Here is a 21,510-nt window from a genome sequence, read left to right on the forward strand (position 1 = left end):
GTTGCCCATGCCATCATTGCTGGCATGATTTTTTTGTCATTTTATAATGTGTGCACAAAGCGAAACGGACATAAAGCCAGCAGCAGCCCACTCCTGATACAAATCAAAATTATTTCAAAGGGGATAGAATTCACAGGAAAATCCTAAACCTTTTTGTCTCAAAAAGCCGAGGTGGTGCAGTGATTAGGGTGCAGTACTGCAGGCCACTTCAGCTGACTGTTATCTGCAGTTCAGCAATTCTAATCTCACCGGCTCAAGGTTGACTCAGCCTTCCATCCTTCCGAGGTGGGTGAAATGAGGACCCAGACTGTGGGGGCGATATGCTGACTCTGTAAACCGCTTAGAGAGGGTTGAAAGCCCTATGAAGCGGTATATAAGTCTAACTGCTATTGCTATTGCTATTGCTATTGAATGCATTTTTCTGCCACTCCTAATTTTTTTTTTTACATTTGGTCATGGGCATTAAACAACTTTCTATTTTTTATTGGTGATTACATCCTTGCCTTTGTGCCTTTTTCCAAGTCATGGGCACACATACATAGATACATACATACATACATACATACATACATACATACATACAACCCAATGTGACTAATTTCATTCCCTGAAATTGCTTCCGGCAATATGGAAACCCTTCTTTTCAGCTATGTGGTTCAGTTTCAATCACATTTTCAAGCCACATCAATGATGGGTCTTCAAAAAATTGAGCATAGTATATGTGGTTGCAAACACATCCTGGGGCCAAACTGAGTGGGCAGAAAATGTATTCCCCAATCAGTATGGAAACGACTACCATATTTTTCCCAGTATAAGACGCACCTTTTCCCTCAAAAAAGAGGCTGAAAATCTGGGTGTGTCTTATACTCTGAATACAGCATTTTTTGCCTCCCCAAACCCCGCTTCCTTCACCAAAATGGCCATGCATAGCCTTTAGGAGGCTTTCAGAGAGCTCCTGGGGGCTGGGGAGGGCAGAAATAAGTGAAAAACGGGCTGTTTTTGCTCAAGTTTGCCCCCCCCCAGCCTCCAGGAGCACTCTATAAGCCTTCTAAAGGCTATGTATGCACTTTTTAAAAACAAAAAATGGCTGTTTTTTTCTCCTTTTTGCCCCCCCCCCACCCCACAGGAGCACTCTACAAGCCTCCTAAAGGCTATTCATGCCCCCCCCTTTTAAAAAAAAACTGGGTCCGTTTTCATGAAAAATTGGCTGTTTTGGGGAGGTGTGCAGAGTGCAAAAACTTTTAAAAAATTTTTCCTCTTCAAAGTCTTGGTGCATCTTATACTCCAGAAAATATAGTAATTGGACAAACCAAAACAAGCAGCTGTTTAGTGGTCCATCACATTGACTGCCAATTGCCAATTCTATCACATCATTACAAAATCTTAAATACAGCATCCAGAAATAGGCAACCTAGTGACTTGTAGTTGAGGTTTTGGATTTCAACTGCCTTTTGCCTTAGAAAACAGAGCCAATGGCAAGGAATGTGGAGAGGTGTAATCCAAAACACTTGGGAGGCTAGATTGCCTATCCCGCATGTATGAATGTCGAATGAAATTGGTTGGTGCAGATGTTCCATCAGCATATCCAAACAGCCTACCATAGGAAACAGCATCTGTTAAATACCAGATACAGATGTCTGTGGGTAGGACCAAAGAGACTGGGTATAATCAAAGAGCCTAAGCTAGGAAGCAGGCAGAACTTGGCCAAAGCTAATTCAGGCACATCAGACTTACCAAGTACTGCGTGACGTCAACTGGTGAAGCCAAACAAGCCAACAAACAATTAGGAAACACGTTTCTAATTAGAGGTATTTTCAGGGCCACAGTTTTACCAAAGCAATAGAACATATGTAGCCCTGTCCTGAATGAAATGGTCAGCAGAGAGTAGGGATGCTGGGAGCAGGATGTAGAAGGAACTCGTGTTCCAGAGGGCACACCAGTCAATTGGAATGGCAGCATTTGTATCATCATCTCCTTTTAAGGACTCCATAGTCCCTTGCAGGATGGAGTCTGGGCAACTGAATGGAGATGAGTGTTTACTGGCCAGATGCCCTTCCTGTCGCCAATGCTGAAGTTATATTCAACAGATATATTCTCATTGTGCCAGAGAGAGAAATGTCTGCCTCTACCTAGGATCAAACTCACAGCCTCCTGATTGTGAGACGAGAGCTCCGCCGCTAGGCCACTGCACCACTCAATGGCAGCATTTGTATGCAAGAATGAAATGAGGCAGGTGGATCAGACTGTTCTGTTCTAACAGCAGATGGACAGGTGGGAGGGTTGGCAGGATTATTGCTGATGTGGAAGAAGAAAATGAAGGTGGAAGTTACCTTCTCTGCAGGCTGGGGAAGACTGAGGACAATGTCATATCTTCCTGCCCTCCCAAAAGGATAGCACATGATCCTCAAGGTGGAGAAAGTATAAATCTGTGTTTTATAAGGTTTATAGGATGGAGAAGGGAGCCAGTCAGAGGTGGTATTCAGCCGGTTCAGACCAGTTCACCTGAACTGGTAGCGGAAATCGCGTGTGGGCCTGCTCCATACGCCCCGGCTCTATGCCGTCCTATTTAGGCACATTTTTGAGGCCGGCCGCATGCACAGAAGGGATAACAAAGTGAGTAAGTGGGCGTGCGGCGTGCGAACCAATGGTAACAAAGTGTGAAACCCACCACTGGAGTCAATAATCAGTTGAAGGAGGGAAGGAAAATGCATACAGAGAAGGAAAAGGCTCCTTTAAGCCAAGCTGGCTCATACCAAATGGATCTTGGGGGAAGGGCTTTCTCATTCATATTCACAAAGTATTAATTTACCAGGATGATGCCTGCCTGGCAACTCCTAAGGATGCTACTTAGCACTCTAGCACCTCTATATCCTTTTTCTGGGCAGGGAAAACCCATTCCCACTGTAAATGGGCCTGAACCCGTGCTCTGTTTTTACGTAGGGCTGTCTAAAGAATATTTTCTATTTGGATTCAAAGACTTCTCTGAGTTAGGTTCATCTTCCCTTGACCAAAAGGACATTGGGCATGTAGTTTTTTTGCAGCAATATAGAAATGGTTGGTACCGATAACTCCTGGCAAGGTTTTTTTTTTGGGGGGGGGTATTACTTTTACTGGATTAGATGTAAAGTGCTACAAGAGTTGTCCATCACAATTAGCACTGCTGGCATTGGGTGCACACAAAGTGAGCAAGTCACAGTTGTCTCCTTCCTTGATGAAATGAATCAAATAGAATTATATCAGTTTCTAAATTTGTACATTTCACTATGCAAAGCTGTGCCCTTTTTTAATCTTCTTGTCATTGATGCGTAAACAGCCACCCTTAATCTAAATCAAGGGCCAGCAACCAGTGGCTCTGGAGCCACATGTGGCTCTTTCATCCCTCTGCTGTGGCTCCCTGTCGCCGGTTGGCTCCACAATTGATAGGGCTTTTGGTTAGGACAGGTAGAGGAAAAAGGATGCGATGCTAGGAGGAGACTCTATGGTGGGGGAACCGGACTTCCGGTTGAGTCCAGAATTGAATTGGGGACTTCCATTTAGGACCTTTGTGGCTCTGTTTGTTTAAGGTTGCCGAACCCTGATCTAAGCCATGAAGAACCAATGTGAAGGAGATTGGGGGGGGGGGAGCAGACCTATGCAGGATTGAGTCTAACGTTCAATTCTTCTTCCAGCATTCTTCTTCTTCTTGGTCTACACAAATGAAGGAAAATGAAGAGGCCCAGGCAGAAGGGCTTGTTCTAAACCAGTGATGGGCAACCTTTTTTGGCGTGGTGTGTCAAAAATTGGCAAAAAATCGAGCATAACTCGCGTTGTGTGTCACTTCGACAAAAACATAATTTTGCGCAATTTATAGTTTAAACTACAAAAATGTATAATTGCAATATATAATTGTATTTAATAAACCAAAAACAAATTATTTAACATAACTGCTTAGTAACTTCTTTGTTCATCAGTCGATTTCGTATGTTGCCCTTGATATTATTGAACTTGTTTGGGGTGCCGTGAACCAGGGCTGTGGAGTCGGCTGCTTCCAGCTCCACGTCCTCATCAACATGCCGCTCCAGCCCACCCCTGCTATGAATATTCCTAGTGACGCGAGGGCGAAGAATATGAATATTCATAGCGGGGGCGGGCCGGAGCGGCATGTTGATGAGGATGTGGAGCTGGAAGCAGCAGACTCCACAGCCCTGCCATGAACTGAGATAAGTGAGGGGGAGGGCGAATTCTTTAACTAACCAGGAGTAGACTCTCTGTGCCGGCCTGACTGGAGAGAGGCGCGCACTGTTCCCACGCTCCTCTCCTGCGGGTCCTCCCTCACCGCGCTGATGACGTGTGTGCGCATGGCACGCACGCCTTACCAGCAGCCCCTGCGCTCAGAAAGGGGCGGCGGCGATACAGTAAGTGAGTGTGGGCGGGGGAGATCACACGTCCCGCCCCGCCCGTTCCTCCAGCACAGATTCTTTCATCCTCGGCGGCCGTGCAGGAGCCGAGGATGAATCGCATGAAATCCTGTGCGTGTCACCCCAAATGGCTACGCGTGTCAGCACTGACACGCGTGTCATAGGTTCGCCATCACTGTTCTAAACCCTAACCAATTATTTGAACTTTCTGAATCAATTACATTTGTGTATGTGTGTGTCACAACTTCAAGCTTGCTTATATTCAGGGCTTGTGGTGCGGTTTGCAGTGCCTGGGTCACTTTAGAAAGGAATAGAGTTGACGGCATGGTTGAAATGATCTGAATTAAAACATATGGTGGGAAGGATAAAACCAGATGCCGTTACTGTTGGCATCTGCTACCAGCCATGGAAAAGATGTAGATCATGTTTTCCGAAAGCAAATTATAGACACTTTAAAGAAGTCTGTTGTAAGTCAAGATCAAACCAGGATTATGTCAGAGTACAAGATATGGAGTAAGTTCCAAGGAAGCAGTTTTCAGTTGAGAGCTTGAAAAATTGTCCCGACAGAAGATCAGCTCAAGAAGAAACGGTGGGTTTCTTTCCATGATGTCTTCAGAGACTAGATAACTACCTGATTGGGATGCTTTCATTGGAACCTCTGCACAAGACAGGGGAAATGGACTCGGCCAGCTGCTCTCCACTCTGGGATTCTATGGTTCTAATGCAGTGGTGATATTCACATGGTTCGGACCGGCTCAAGTGAACCTATAGTGGCAACCTGCGGGTGGGCGCGCTCACCCACCCCGGCGCTGTTCTGTCCTAAATAGCCACGTTTTCTAAACCACGTTCATGCGTGCAAGCCATGCGCATGAGCAAAGTGCATGCACAGAAGGCCGCACAATTTTCAGTGCACGGCGAACTGGTGGTAAAATTATGTGTAACCCACCTCTCTTCTAATGGCAATGGGGATTTTATTAGTCCTAACTTCTGTTGGGAGAGAAACTCTCCCAAGCATTGTGCTTCCAAGATGTAGCTGACATTTTACTTCCTTCAAAAACTGGAGGAATCTCCAAAGGGTCAGCATCTGACCTTAATGTAAGAACATATCAACATTTAGTAGTTGCTAATTACTGTTTACTTTTTTTTCTTTACCTCGCATAATATTGCTGACTCTGAGAGGGAGCAGGAAAGTATCTGTGCAGGAATGTATGGATGTACGGATGTATGCACGCATGCAGGCATGTAGAAAAAATTTGAACTTGAAGGGAGCCCCTGTGAAGTTCAGAACGCAGCCAGAATCTTTGCAGCAATATTGGAACACTTCTGGTGAGATCAAAGCAGCTGTTTCCAACTAAAAACAGGGTCAGGACACTAGAAAACTAGATCAAGGCTGTTGAGCCCCAAAGCTCTTTGCTGCTTGATTAAAGCAGAGATTTTTCACGTTAGAAAGGCTTTGTACACTAAAACAAAGCAATGGTTACTAAGAACCCTTCTTGACATAACCATTAAAAAAACCCACTTGCAGTAGGTTGCACAAATGATCTCTACCTAATATATATCTTGCTCAACATTCTGCAAAACATTTAATGTACACTATGACTTTCCAATTTTTAGTCATTTAAAGATGTTGTGACGTCTCTACTATATCGATCCACAGGCTTAAACAAACAAAAGTATTAATCGGTGGTCCTTCCTCAGAACTGGTGAGATATCAAGTAGGGTATCACAAGGTTTTAGGTTCTGTTTTAGGCCCAATACTCTTCAACATCTTCATCAATGATTTAGACGAGGAGATAGATGGGGAACTCATCAAATTTGTAGATGACACCAAACTGGCAGGAATAGCCAACACTTCAGAAGACAGGCTCAAGATACAGAAGGATCTTGACAGAATTGATCATTGGGCACTATCTAATAAAATGAAACTCAATGGTGAAAAGGGAAAGGTTCTACATTTAGGCAAAAGAAAACAAAATGCACAGGTACAGTATAGGTGGTAGTTTACTCAATAGTAGTAACTCTGAGAGGGATCTTGGAATCCTAGTGGACAATCATTTAAATATGAGCCAGTAGTGTGCAGCAGCTGCCAAAAAAGCCAACACAGTTCTAGGCTGCATAAACAGAGGGATAGAATCAATATCATGTGAAGTGTTAATACCACTTTATAATGCCTTGGTAAGGCCACACTTGGAGTACTGCATTCAGTTTTGCCATGATGTAAAAAAGATGTGGAGACTCTAGAAAGAGTGCAGAGAAGAGCAACAAAAATGATTAGGGGACTGGAGGCTAAAACATATGCTGCTGGTTGCAGGAACTGGCTATGTCTATTTAATGAAAAGAAGGACTAGGGGAGACAACAGTGTTCCAATATCTCAGGGGCTGCTACAAAGAAGAGGGAGTCAAACTATTCTCCAAAGCACCTGAGGGTAGAACAAGAAGCAATGGGTGGAAGCTAATCAAGGAGAGAAGCAACTTAGAACTGAGGAGAAATTCCCTGTCAGTTAGAACAATTAATCAGTGGAACAACTTGCCTCTAGAAGTTGTGAATGCTCCAACTCTGGAAGTTTTTAAGAAGATGTTGGATAACCTTTTGACTGAAGTGGTGTAGGGTTTCTTGCCTGAGCAGAGTGTTGGACTAGAAGACCTCCAAGGTGCCTTCCAACTCTGTTATTATATTATATTATATCTTATCTTACGTTATATTATATTTAAATCTTAGAAACACTCTCAAATTGACCTCAATGTCCTTTTTCTTAAAAAAAAAATGCTGAATGCTAGAATGACTGGAGTATTCTAAATGAGGGGTCTCCAACCTTGGCAATTTTAAGCCTGGTGAACTTCTGGGACTCCAGAAGTTGGCTGGGGAATTCTTTTTTTTTTTAATGATCTCATAATTGTTATTAATAATATGTATTTATAACAATTTTTCCCTACAGTTAACAGTATACTTGAAGATTGCTTTTTTAACATCCCATAGATCCATCTTATCTTACAACGGTCCTACTTCTTCTTCCCTCCCTCCCTCTTTCCTTCCCTCGTTTCTTCTCTCCTACTCCCCTTCCTTCCCTCCCTCCTTCCCCTTCCCTCCTTCTCTCCTTCCCTCCTTCCTTCCCTCCTTCCTTCCTTCCCTCCTTTCTTTTCTCCTTCTCTCCTTCCTTTCCCCCTTCCTTTCCTCCTTCCTTCCCCCCTTCCTTCTCTCCTACATTCCCTCCTTCCTTCCCTCCTTTCTTCTCTCCTTCTCTTCTTCCTTCCCTCCTTCCTTCCCTCCTTTCTTCTCTCCTTCTCTCCTTCTCTCCTTCCTTCCCTCCTTCCTTCCCTCCTTCCTTTCCTCCCTCCTTCCCTCCTTCCTACCCCCCTTTCTTCTCTTTCTTCTCTCCTTCCTTCCTTCCTCCTCTCCTTTCCCTTCTCTCCTTCCCCTTCCTCCCCTTTACCCTTCCCCTCTTCTTCCCATTCCTCCGGCTGGGGAATTCTGGAAGTTGAAACCTGCCAGGCTTAAAATTGTCAAGGTTGGAGAACCCTGTTCTAAATGACAACAACAAAAAGAATCATTTGGTCACATTTGCTTTTGGTGAGATATATATATATCTTGGCACCAAAGTGAGATGAGCTGCAATAAATCCAATAGATTGTCCATTACTTAGGTTTCCAAATGAGGAAGAAATGAAAATAACTGTTGATTTAAAAAAAAACAAAACCCCATTCCTATGGCTAAGAAAAGAATTCAAGAGGAAACCCGGAAAGGGTGCAACTTGGCCTCGGATATCTTCTCCAGCAGGAGACAATAAAAAGGCCAGAGCAAAAGTTCAGGCATTTCAGATTCCCAGAAGCCCTGAGCTTTCCCTTCCTCCAATCCTGTTTCCTTCAAGGGCTCCATAACAAAATTGCAGAGAAAGTCTGTTTCTGCCATGCTGAGCCTGCTGCTTTGCTGAAGCCAAGAAAAAAAAAAAGAGGGGGGGGGGGAGAAAAGCTAGTAACACTGACTAGATGAAAACCTTTGGGTCTGCAAGTGTTCACTTCACTTTGCTTCCAAGAAAACCGTCTGGAAACTATTTGCCGTTGTGCATCTGTCCAAATTGTGCTATTATTCCAGCTTCCTTGCTTTTCTTTACTATCAAGAGCCTCCTTAATGTTTATCACCAGACTGCCATTAAGCTAAATAATTTTTTTACAATCGATTCTCAGATCGGACAAAGAACATTTCCCATTGTCCTTCCCAGTACTGTTAATTGTTACAGACAACAAGGCAGGACTTTTCCAGTCATAGCCCTCAACTATTTAGTAGTCTTGGCTTAGGGACGCAGTGGCTCAGTGGCTAAGATGCTGAGCTTGTAGATCAGAGAGGTTGGCAATTTGGTGGTTTGAATCCCTAGCACCATGTAACGGAGTGAGCTCTCGTTACTCGTCCCAGCTTCTGCCAACCTAGCAGTTTGAAAGCATGTAAAAAGGCAAGTAGAAAAATAGGAACCACCTTTGGTGGGAAGGTAACATTGTTCTGTGCGCCTTCGGTGTTTAGTCATGCTAGCCACAGGACCATGGAGACTTCTTTGAACATTGTTGGCTCTTTGGCTTTGAAATGGAGATGAGCACCACTGCCTAGAGTCGGGAACGACTAGCACATATGTGTGAGGGGAACCTTTACCTTTAAACTTGGCTTAGTAAAACCTAGGAGGAAAAGTGTTCCCTAGGATGGGTCTCAAAATTCAGATTAAGTGGTTTTATCATTATATGCAACAGGGTGACCAAGAATGGACTAGAAACAGCCGGCCCATTGTAGCCAAAGTACTACCAAGTAGCAATAGACTTGTATACCGCTTTAAGTGCTTTACAGTCCTCTCTAAGCAGAGTCAGCATATTGCCCCCAACAATCTGGGTCCTCATTTTACCCACCTCAGAAGGATGAAAGGCTGAGTGAACTTTGAGCCAGTGGGAATCAAACTGCCAAACTGCTGGCAGCGGGCAGTCAGTAGAAGTAGCCTGCAGTACTGCACTCTAACCACTGTACCACTGCAGCTCAAGTAAGTGTTTGGAAGAATATGAAGGCAGAATAACAGAGTTGGAAGGGACCTTGGAGGTCTTCTAGTCCAACCTCCTGCTCAAGCAGGAGACCCTCATTTCAGGCAAGTGGTTGTCTAGTCTCTTCTTAAAAGCCTCCATTGATGGAACACCCACAATTTCTGAAGGCAAGCTGTTCCACTGATTAATTTTTTCTCACTGACAGGAAATTTCTCCTTAATTCTAGGTTGGATCTCTCCTAGATTGGTTTTCATCTATTGTTTCTTGTCTTGTCTTCTGGTGCTTTGGAAAATAAGTTGACCCCACCCCCTCTTCTTTGTGGCAGCCCCTCAAACATCGGAATACTGCTGTATTACCCATGGTCCTTCTTTTCACTAGACTAGCCAGACCCAATTCCTGCAACTGTTCTTCGTATGTTTTAGCTTCCAGCCCCTTAATCCTCTTTGTTGCTCTTCTCTGCGCTCCTTCCGGAGTCTCAACATCTTTTTTATATTGTGGTGACCAAGACTGGATGCCAAGAGTGATCTTACAAGAATCTTATAAAGCAATAACAACACTCCATGTGATCTTGATTCTATTCCTCTGTTAATGTAGCCTAGGATTTCAATGCCTTTTTTGGTGGCTACAGTAATTGCTGGGTCATATTTAAGTGATGTCCACTAGGAGTCCAATATCCCTCTCACAGTTACTCCTATTAAGCCAAGTTTCACATAATCTCTACCAGTATATTTGTTTTTTTTTTCTTGCCTGAGTGTAAAACCTTACTTTTTTCTACATTAAATGGACAAGTGGAAAGGATGTTGGCAGATGTAGCCCACATCCTTTTTTACTTGTCCCAAGCCTCCCACTGTGAAATGGATTTTGTCTGTGCCTCTAAATGTATACAGAATTACCTTATGCATGCGTGTGCAATTTTCTCCCGTGATGAGTCTGAATTCTCTATTAACAGTTGGCTGGTTTTCCTTCTATTTATGCTTTGCTGAAATGCTGAGATTGTATAATCTGGTGTTGGTTTCTCTGTTTAGATCTAGGAATTATTTTCCTCCTTTGTAAACATAGGAGAGAAAAAATGCTGATAAAATCGCTTGGAGATTTTTGTGCTGAGGCGGCGCACTTTCTAACCGATATAATTCTGCCATTTCAGCGTAAAAACAAACTTAGCCACTGGCAGAAACCACATCATAACACAGCCGCTTGAGAACAGATGCCAGTTGAATTTTAGGATTCCCTAACCCTTTTCTGTGATTCATCCCACACCCTGCAAAGCAGTGTTTTTCAACCTTGACAACTTTAAGATGTGTGAACTTCAACTCCCAGTATTGGCTGGCTGGGGAATACTGGAAACTGAAGTCCACACATCTTAAAGTTGCCAAGGTTAAGAACACTGCTTTAAACATTAAGACCATGATGGTGGACCCATGGCATGTGTGCCAAAGATGGGATGTGCGCCATCGCCCCAGGTCAGGTCTCCGTGGTGTTCCTTTTGTGAGCTTCTGTTTCCTGGCAAATGACGAAATAGGAGCTCGTGCAGTGGTGGGTTTCAAAAATTGTTGGAACCTACTCTGTGGGTGTGGCCTCCTTTGTGGGAGTGGCTTGCTGCCCATGTGACCGGATGGGAGTGGCTTGCTCCACCTCCTGCCAGCCAACTGGTCTTCGGGTCTCTATCCATGCATGTCCATGCATGTGTGTGTGCATGTCCATGCATACACACATCCTTGCATGTCCGTGCATGCGCATGTCCGCACATGCACACATAGCAATAGCAATAGCAATAGCAATAGCAATAGCAGTTAGACTTATATACGGCTTCATAGGGCTTTCAGCCCTCTCTAAGCGGTTTACAGAGTCAGCATATCGCCCCCAACAATCTGGGTGCTCATTTCACCCACCTTGGAAGGATGGAAGGCTGAGTCAACCTTGAGCCGGTGAGATTTGAACCGCCGAACTGCAGCTAGCAGTCAGCTGAAGTAGCCTGCAGTACTGCACTCTACCCACTGCGCCACCTTGGCTCTTCACATGCATGCACCTTTCAGTTTGGGCATGCGCGTGGGCGCAATTTGAGCACTCACTGTCTAAAAGTTTCGCCATCACTTCCTTAAGAGGTAATAATCAGAAGACATAGAAACTTACTGGAGGTCCCCGAGGACCAATGATGGACATTCCAGCCTCTCCTGGAGCTCCCTGCAGGGATAAAGAGAGAGAATGTATATGTAGAAAAGAAGACCAAGACCAATTTTTTTTAAAAAAAAGCAAGTTAGAGATTAATGTTAAAAAAGAGGCAGAAAAAAACAAGGAGACAATGATGAAGAAAGCAATAACGCCAAAGTGAGTATTTAGAGTGAAAAATTCAAAGGAACAAGAGGAGAGGAACTTGTGGCCAAAGAAATAATAAGAGGAAATGAAACATTTATATAAAGGGGGATTAAAAAGAACAATACATACACATATTCTTCACTGTGATTAAAAGCAGGTTTTAACTGCAGGTCCCTGGGCCTTTTCTAATCAAGACAGGGAGCCATTTTGGATTTATCCTGAAATTGGATCAAAACACTACCCTGAATTCCTCGGGAATGAAAAGTAATCGCACCTCTTGGTCATAAAAAAATATGACTGGATGCCAAATTTATCTAAAGTCCAATGATCATTCTTCTCCATTGCAAAGTGACCTTGTTTAATCTGGGGTTTAAGAGTAATTAAGAAGCAAGCTACCTTTAAAGGGCTGTGGAGTTTGTGTTGTCAAGCAGTATATGTCTACGGGTGCCTGGGCTCAAAACATTTTTGTTGGTTTGAGAACTCAGCGCTTTGCCCTTTCTGATTTTGACTGCATAAATCATCTTTTAGCAATGCAATGGACTTTTGATTCCATTGACGGAATGGCGCCTATAAAAATTGTTATTTCTACAGGGTCGTGATGGCGAAGCTATGGCACCTGTGCTGGAAGTGGCACACAGAGCTATCTCTCCGGGCACACCAGCCATTGCCTGTTGCTCTTCCAAGTTCCAGCATGCGCATGTGCGCCGACAAGCTGGTCCTCGTGCGCCCGGGAGTGCTGGAAATCGGAAGAGCAGCTCCCTGGCATGCATTTCCAGTGCACGCATGTCTGCCAGACAACTGGTCTTCACGTGCGCAGAAATCAGGAGATCAGGTGACTAGTCAGAAACCTTAAGCTCAGCTTCCCAGAGCGTGCATGTGGGCCAGGGAGGTGCTCTTCCAGTTTCCGGCGCTCCCCCGCACACACGCGTGAACTCCCATTTCGGCACTTGATACCGAAAAGGTTCGCCAACACTGCTATAGGGTGTGAATTGCAGCAGCCTTGTATCAGAAGAGGAAGACCCAAAAGGCCAATAGTACTTTTAAAGTTTACTTCTGGTATTTGCTTTCCATGCTGTGGGCACCCCGTAAGCTTTCCAAATTTCAGATTAAGATCTATTAATCATAGCAATAGCAATAGCAATAGCAGTTAGACTTATATACCGCTTCATAGAGCTTTCAGCCCTCTCTAAGCGGTTTACAGAGTCAGCATATTGCCCCCAACAACAATCCGGGTCCTCATTTTACCCACCTCGGAAGGATGGAAGGCTGAGTCAACCCTGAGCCGGTGAGATTTGAACCGCCGAACTGCAGAACTGCAATCAGCTGAAGTAGCCTGCAGTGCTGCATTTAACCACTGCACCACCTCAGCTCGCCTCATTACCTTCCTCTTCTACTTCGTGTCTACCTAGGATTCCTAACCCTTACACATTTCTCTGGTGACAAGGGCTTACTTGAACACTTTTAAGTTAATGCAGAATCAAAGGGCCACAACTGTTCACCATTGATTACAAAATCAAAGTTACAGGAGACAAAATGGTATTGTTGTGGCCTGTCAGCCACTGGCCCCTCCAGCAGCCGACTCAGAGGAGGAGGCGTGGGAGTCAGGGTCAGCCTCAAGGCAACCTGGGAGCTCCGAGGGGGAAGAGGGAATGGAGCTGGCAGAGAGAGAGAGAGAGAGACAGAGGCAGAGCCTGGGCCGTCTGTCAGCCCTCAGATGGGGAGTCAACAGCTCCCCAGGTCTGGAGGTGGCTGATGAGGAAGAGGAGCAGCTGGGTCCAGTGCCTGACACATGGATGCGCAGAAGGCAGAGGAGAGCAGGGGAAATCCATGGGCTGATCCTTGGGAAGGGAGAGCCACTGTTGCTAGTGAAGCCCCACCCTAGCTCTGGGAATAGAAGGCAGGGGGCGGAGATGAGTAGATGTGGCAGATAACTATTCATCTCCCTGCCGGACAGACTTGTTAGCCAGCCTTGAGAGAGAAACTTTTTGCCAGGGTTGCTGGTGTTCCTCATAGAGGAATCTTTAACTTCAGAGTGTTTGTCGTGTTTGGAGAGCTGGGTCAGAACAGGTATACATTTGCAGTGAGGGTAGGGTGGGAGTATATATACTTCCCAACAAAAGTTGCTCTGTGCTAGCAGCTCAAATACATTGTACAACTATTCTGCCTTTTCTCTCCATTAACAGAAGTGATTATTGTAGGGGGGAAAATGATGGCAGAAAGGAAGACGCAAGAGGATTAACGTGGAACTTTCCATAATGTGAGCCCTCACCCCCTATCCACATTCCAGTAATACAAATTCACAAGTGAGGCTGAGCCTTTTTATAGGAAATGCTTCACATGGAAACACTCTATAAAAGCAGGGATTTCCAACCGTGGCAACTTTATGACTTGAGGACTTCAACTCAGTAGTGAAGTTCAATTTTTTTTTCACTACTGGTTCTGTGGTCGTGACTTGGTGGGCATGGCAGGGGAAGGATACTGTAAAATCCCCATTCTCTCCCCACTCCAGGGGAAGGATACTGTAAAATCCACATTCCCTCCCGACTCCAGGCAACCCAAGGTAAAGGTTCACCTCGCACATACGTATGTGCTAGTCATTCCCAACTTGATGGGATGGTGCTAATCTCCGTTTCAAAGACAAAGAGCCAGTGTTGTCCGAAGACGTCTCTGTGGTCATGTGACCGGCATGACTAAACCTCAAATGTGCACGGAAAGCTGTTACTTTCCCACCAAAGGCAGTCCCTATTTTTCTACTTGTATTTTTACATGCTTTCAAACTGCTAGGTTGGCAGAAGCTGGGACAAGTAATGGGAGCTCACACCATTACATGGTGCTGGGGATTCAAACCGCTGAATTGGCAACAAACATTCTATAGCAGGGATCTCCAACCATGGCAACTTTATGACTTGAGGACTTCAACTCAGTGGTGAAATTCATTTTTTTACTACTGGTTCTGTGGGCATGGCTTGGTGGGTGTGGCAGGGGAAGGATACTGTAAAATTCCCATTCCCTCCCCACTCTTGGAGAAGGATACTACAAAATCCCCATACCCTCGCCACTCCAGGAGAAGAATTCTGTAAAATCCCCATTCCCTCCCCACTCCAGGGGAAGAATATTCTAAAATCTCCATTCCCTCCACACTCCAGGGGAAGGATATTGCAAAATCTCCATTTCCTCCCAATCAGCTGGGACTCAGGAGGCAGAGAATAAATGGGGGCGGGGCCAGCCAGAGGTGGTATTTGCCAATTCTCTGAACTACTCAAAATTTCCGCTATCTGTTCTCCAGAACTGGCCAGAACCTGCTGAATTTCACCCCTGCCTCAACTCCCAACTAGTTCCTCACCTATGCTGGCTGGCTGGGGAATTCTGGGAGTTGAAGTCCACAAGTCATAAAGTTGCCAAGGTTGGAGACCCTTGCTCTATACAATGGGTGTCAAACTCACGGTGTCACGTTGCCGTCACGTGATGTATCGTGACTTTTTTCCCTTCGCGGAGCTGGGGTTGGCATGGCCTGCACGTGACACATCTGGCCCACGGGCTGCCAGTTTGATATCCCTGCATAGGTTACCCAAATTTTTGTATACACATATATTTAGAAAGGGACAAAAATAACATGGTTCTAGTTTGGGGGGAAAAAGTTGGACAGCACTTGCATTTTCCTAACCAAATGGATATTTGCTGACCATTCTGAAAAAAAAAGCTTCATTTCAGGATATTTTTATTTCAGGTGGTAGACTTTATAGGCTGCATTTGTTCAAATACTAGGGGAGTGCCCCAAACCAGAAGGAAGCTGGTTTATGTTAGCTAATTGGTGAAATGAAAGAAATCAAGCAATTTAACAGATTATGTAAAAAGGCAACGTAAGGTAAAGGTAAAGGTTCCCATTGCACATATGTGCTAGTCATCCCCGACTCTAGGGGGCAGTGCTCATCTCCGTTTCAAAGCCAAAGAGCCAGTGCGGTCCGAAGACGTCTCTGTGGTCATGTGGCCGGCATGACTAAACACCAAAGGTGCATGGAGCGCTGTTACCTTCCCACCAAAGGTGGTTCCTATTTTTCTACTTGCACTTTTACATGCTTTCAAATTGCTAGGTTGGCAGAAGCTGGGACAAGTAATGGGAGGTCACTCCGTTACGCGGCGCTAGGGATTCAAACCACTGAACTGTCAACCTTTCTGATAGACAAGCTCAGCGTCTTTGTCACTGAGCCAACCTATTTCAAGTCTAATGGGGAAATAAATTTCATGGTATGATCTTAAAAGCCATCAAGTCCCCTATGTCCAACTACTACTTTGTTCTTACTCCTCATGGAAGGAAAGATGCTTTTGCTATTCATTGCAAAATGTTTTAACTGTGATAGGGAAGGCACAGAAACACAGTTTATTCTGGATAGTGGTGACAGAAATGCAACTGTGGATCGGAAAAAAATTTTTAAGGTCCTCCTCTCTCATTTGCTTTCCTCAGTTATTTGATGAGGCTTTCCTTGCTGACGAAAAATAAAGTTTGCATCTGGGATTCTGTGAACCTTACTCAACCAATTGTGCTGAGCTGAGGCTGTCTAAGATGCAGCTGGTAGAGTTAACTACATCTCCATGTGTCATTTTCCTAGACACTCCAAGCACAGCTGTTAGCCATGAAACTGAAAACAGTTCCAGAAAGTATCCATAAGACCAGCTGCAAATGATGGGTTTACCTGACTATCAGTGCAAAGAAGTTTTGGCAATGTTAGTATAAATTATAGTAAACAAATCAAAATTTCTGAACCTTTAGATCATCTCTGGGCTTTTTCAACAAAATATTTTTTTTAAAAAAAACTGTCTATTTTTTATTTGCATGCATTAATTTGTGTAAAATAATTTGGCCTTTGTGGTTAATAATGGCCTTTGATTAAAGGGCAATTTTTTTTGTGGGCAAGTCCATATTGTTTACATAGCAATAATATGCAAATTGCAACTTCTGGAATGTCTTTCTAACTAGCCTACAGTCCAAGAAAGTTTACAGGGTATAATAATAATAATAATAATAATAATAATAATAATAATAATAATAATAATAATAGTAGTAGTATACAAACCGACAAAATACTGGCGCATAATACACCAGACATCACACTGGTTGAGAAAAATAAGGTCACAATCATAGACATCGCAATACCAGGTGATAGCAGGGTCGCCGAGAAGGAACATGAAAAAATCGCAAGATACCAGGACTTAAAAATCGAAATTCAACGACTATGGCACAAACCAGCAGTGGTAATTCCAGTGGTAATTGGCACACTGGGTGCTATTCCAAAAGCACTGGAATTACATTTAAAACAGTTAAAAATTGACAAAATCACCATCAGTCAAATGCAAAAAGCCGCACTGCTTGGATCTGCACGCATATTACGAAAATATGTTATGACGTCCTAGGCCCCTGGCTGGGGCCCGACTAGTAACCAATGCCAAATCCGGCGAAACAACTGGTCGCTGTGATACAATTGTACAATAATAATAATAAAAAGATTGTGACCATGATGGTGTGATTGAAGCTCCACCGCTTTTACTGATGGTCTCCCATTCATGTTTTAAACTGGTCTGATCATTAAACTTAGCTTATCAAAATCAGGGACAGACAGGGGTGAGATTTGACTGGATCGGACCGGCTTGGGCAAAATGGTAGGGAGGATTTGAATTAGTTCGCCAAACTGGTAAAATCACCCCTTGTTGTCCCCTGCCCATCCCCCCCCCGGTTCCCCAGTTGCCTGCTTGCTGCTCACCCCTTCTAGCTGCTTGAACCACCCACCCAATCTGAATGTTTCTCCCTCCATTCACAGTGGAGCTGCTGCAGCCTCCCGACCCCCTGGAAGCGAGGGGGTCGGGGGGACCATAAAGGGAGCAGCAGATCCGCTCTGAATGGAGGGAGAAATGTTTGGCTTCTCTCTGCCACAGCATTCACTATAAACCCTTCTTGTGCTGATACACACATTTTTTCCTACAGGGTTCTGTGGGTGTGGCTTGGTGGTGGGGATGTGAGTGTGTGTGGATATGGATGTGACTGAAATAGATTTGGCCACGCCCACTCAGTCACAGGAGCCCCCCCAAAGCCACACCCACAGAACCGGTAGGGAAAAAAAATTGAATGTCACCCATGGGGACAGATAACCGCTTTCCTTTGCCTTGGTCCTAAGCCAACAGCATGTCGCTTACTTGCTTGTTTATAGTTTTTGGGCTAGATTAGAATGGAAACCAGGCAAATATCTGATTGCCCAAGGAGAGGTCTACTTCTCAGGACAATCTCTTTCAGCTCCTGGTAGATGTCTCACGTGCTGCAATTTAATTCGCAATGACAATATGTCTAATGTTGATTGTCCCCGGCTATTGACAAACCCCGTCTGAAGTGGTTAACTGGAAAAAGCTGACTCACCTTCTCTCCAGGTTGACCCTTGGCTCCCTGGGCCACCATTATATCAGTCGCAGCCACATGCAACAGGGTGAAGGGGGGGAGAGAAAGAGAGACACAAAACATAGGAGTCAGTGTTAAGGCACACTAAGCACAAATACACACTCATGCCAAAAAGGAAAAATGGAAAAGAAGAGATGAACACTGAAACATGCATGGTTTAATGTTCACGTACAAGCATGGTGAAGTGTGACCCTGCTTTTGAATTTCTTGCAATTAAATCACTTTCCCAAATTCTTTTTTTAACCTTCGCTTTCGCAGTTTTTATTAAGCAGTTATATAGGGAAAAAGAAATGTAGTTCCTGAAATTTTTACATTAGAAGGGAGAAGTAACATGACTGAATTTATATGTGTGTGCATCTGTTCTCTTAAAGTCATCATGTTGTTGTTGTTGTCTGTCACAACAGTGTGAAGTCACAACTGGCAGTTCTTCAGCTGGTAATTGGCCTTCATATACATCAAGTTCTTCCCAGGAACAAGAAGCTAGCGTGTCATAATATATCAGCAATAGTTTATGTGTGGATCTAAGCAGTGTAGCCTTTTGCAGTTGACATAGAAATGTTATCAATATTATTCTGTCAAAAAACTGAAATTGCATGTGATTGTACAACAAAAGAGAAATTGTGGAAGAAAAAGCATGTTTAATGCTTAGGAATGCTTCTAAGGGATTATTTGTACATATAATTGTTTGCTTGTAGATTAAAGTGACAAGAGTCCAGAGATGGTATTCAATCTGTTTGGACTGGTTCACCTGTAGTGGAAATTGTGGGTAGGCCTGCCCATCTGCCCCTTCTCTATATCGTCCTATAAAGGGACATTTTCAAGCCAAAGAGCATGCGCAAAAGGCCATGCGCATGCGTGGATAGGGCGTGTGCGAGCAAAGTGAGCGCGCCCACGCGTGCCCTCACATTTGCACACCAGTAAGGAAAGTAAATGAATACCAGCTCTGCCAGGGACTGCTTTGTATCATGGAGTGCTATGTGTCCACATAATACTATGAAGATGAGAGGATATAGTGTTGGTTCCACCACAAAACCGCGGTCGTCTAAAGCGTGCTCGACAAAACCGCGTACCTGACGTCATCACAGCGCGACGAAAAAAGCACGCTGTGAGCGGTAAAGGTAAAATTAACGCGTAAAACTAAACCTAACCCCCCCAAACCTAACCCTAAACCTAACCCTAAACCTAACCCTTAACCTAACCCTAAATCTAACCCTAAACCTAACCCTTAACCTAACGCTAAACCTAACGCTAACCCTTAACCTAACCCTAAACCTAACCCTAACGCTTAACGTAACCCTAAACCTAACCCTAACCCTTAACCTAACCCTAACCCTAACCCTAAACCTAACCCTTACCTTTACGTGAATCGGCTTGCTTTAAAAGCGCTTTTTAAAGCGCCCTTTTTTCTCCACGGTCGTTGTTGTCGCGCTGCTAATGACGTCAGCGACGCGCTTTAATCGGGCGCGCTTTAGTGGACCGCGGTTTTGTCGTGCCACGTATAATATAACTGTTAGGAATATACTAGGATGGCAAAACATATAGAGATGTTAGCAAGAAGTTTAGAAAGTTAGCTAGATTTGTCTAAATCTCATTTTATAAGCCACTAATGCAAAAACTGGTAGAAATCTGACAAGTATCTCTGGCCCTTCTATTCTCAAGAACAAGTTGCTATATTGAAGATGGTGTTGCTTAATTATTATGGTTCTGATTCTTGTTAATCAAGAAATTCTTTTGAGGAATGAAAAATAATGCCATTATTAAATTCCCCTTTAAGTGTGGGCATTTTAGTGTCCAAGAGGACAACACTGGATAAAAGTACTATAATTATAGCACTCCCAAGGAAAATGGTGACTTGGCACCCACTAGTGGTGTTAGTGGGACACCAGCCATTTCTGTTAGGTATTTATGTATCCATAGTAACCTCAAAGTAAATCAATGGGGAGCAGGAAAGTCTCCTGCTTAAGCAAAACTCATGAAAAACTTCAAGGCGTCCAAATTGGGTTGGGAATTGAATTTCTCAAAGAGAGAACTACCAAAAGATTCCTGCACTTGTTGCTCTATAATCTTAGAGCAAAGTTCATTTAAAAACTGCCTCCCCTCATATATATCTATCATATTTTAATGTTCCTAGTAGGTTTAGAATTACTTTTCCGGAAAGTTCCCATTAGGAACAACATCTCATTTTATCTGAAGTGGTTGTATGCTTTTGGGTATCTTTATTATCCTACATATCTAAAAACATTTTTCCCCTATTGTGAGTAGAAATCGCTCCCCTCAGTCGGGCCAGCTTTATATAAAACAATATTTAATTGCCCCAATAAAAGGAGATGTGTGTGTGTGTGTCCCTTTAGCTTCCATATTCTTGTGTGTGGTGTTCAGGAATCTGAAGAAAAGGTTCAGGCCTACAATAATAAAGTACATTGTTTACTGCCCTGAAAGTTAGAAACCTTCATTAGAAGAAGCAGGATAAAAATAGACAGATGAAAAATATCAATTTTCTTATTTCCCAGTGAAGGTAGATGCGTGGTGGGTTAATAACCTCTATAAAATTTGAGTTCCCCTGCAAGCATTCGCAGATGACCTGGTTTTCATCTTAGAAGACCCATTAGAAACAGCACTTAAATTGATAGAAAAGATAAAGGAATATGGAAAAGTAGCAGGCCTGAAAATAAATAAAGATAAAAACGAAGGTTTTGACAAAGAATATGTTAGTAAGACAAAAGGAAGAATTGGCGGAAGCTTTGAAGATACAGGTCACGAATAAGGTTAAGTATTTGGGGATATATTTGACAGCAAGATGTATTATACTTAAAGAGAATAACTCTCATAAACTCAAACAACAGATAGTGACAGACCTGGCATTATTATTGGATTATTTCTGAGTAGACATAGATCCAGTAACTGACATTTTCTCTGTCACATGTATGTAGATCAGTTTAGTAGCAGCAGATTTGGAAGCAGTGTTGACAGATAAATGTAAGTGACTTAAGACTTACCGGTTGTCCACGGATTCCCATGGCACCTTTGTCTCCCTAACAATTAACACAAAATCAGAGGATAATTGGCAATTGACCACATGCAACGATTTAAAAAAAATATGACACGAATTCATTCAAATATGAACATTTAGACAATGACATTAATTACTTTGGATTTTATCCATAGGAGTATGTGTTTGGAAGACCACTGAACTGTTTATCAACTTTCATGGTCCAGCACAGTAAATATGTGTGTATTGGTACAACTGAAAACTATTTGTATAACAATGCAAGTTTCTACATTGTATTTTTTTCAGTTTTTCTCTTTTTATTCTAATTTATGTATTATTTATTTTCCTTTTCCTGA

At 43.5% G+C, this 21,510-nt stretch overlaps 1 protein-coding gene across 1 annotated transcript in view; it reads right to left on the reverse strand.

Annotated features, from left to right (window-relative positions):
• COL13A1 (collagen type XIII alpha 1 chain) overlaps nucleotides 1-21,510 on the reverse strand; it is a 225,993-nt gene that overhangs the window by 106,546 nt on the left and 97,937 nt on the right. Inside the window, exons 5-7 of the mRNA XM_032232350.1 lie at nucleotides 21,162-21,197; nucleotides 18,127-18,153; nucleotides 11,541-11,591 (exon numbers count right to left, since the gene is read on the reverse strand). Of these exons, the coding sequence (XP_032088241.1) occupies nucleotides 11,541-11,591; nucleotides 18,127-18,153; nucleotides 21,162-21,197 (114 nt within the window). The remainder of the gene's footprint in view (nucleotides 1-11,540; nucleotides 11,592-18,126; nucleotides 18,154-21,161; nucleotides 21,198-21,510) is intronic.

This window comes from Thamnophis elegans, chromosome 15 (genome assembly GCF_009769535.1).
Source record: "Thamnophis elegans isolate rThaEle1 chromosome 15, rThaEle1.pri, whole genome shotgun sequence".
Classification (NCBI taxonomy): domain Eukaryota; kingdom Metazoa; phylum Chordata; class Lepidosauria; order Squamata; family Colubridae; genus Thamnophis; species Thamnophis elegans.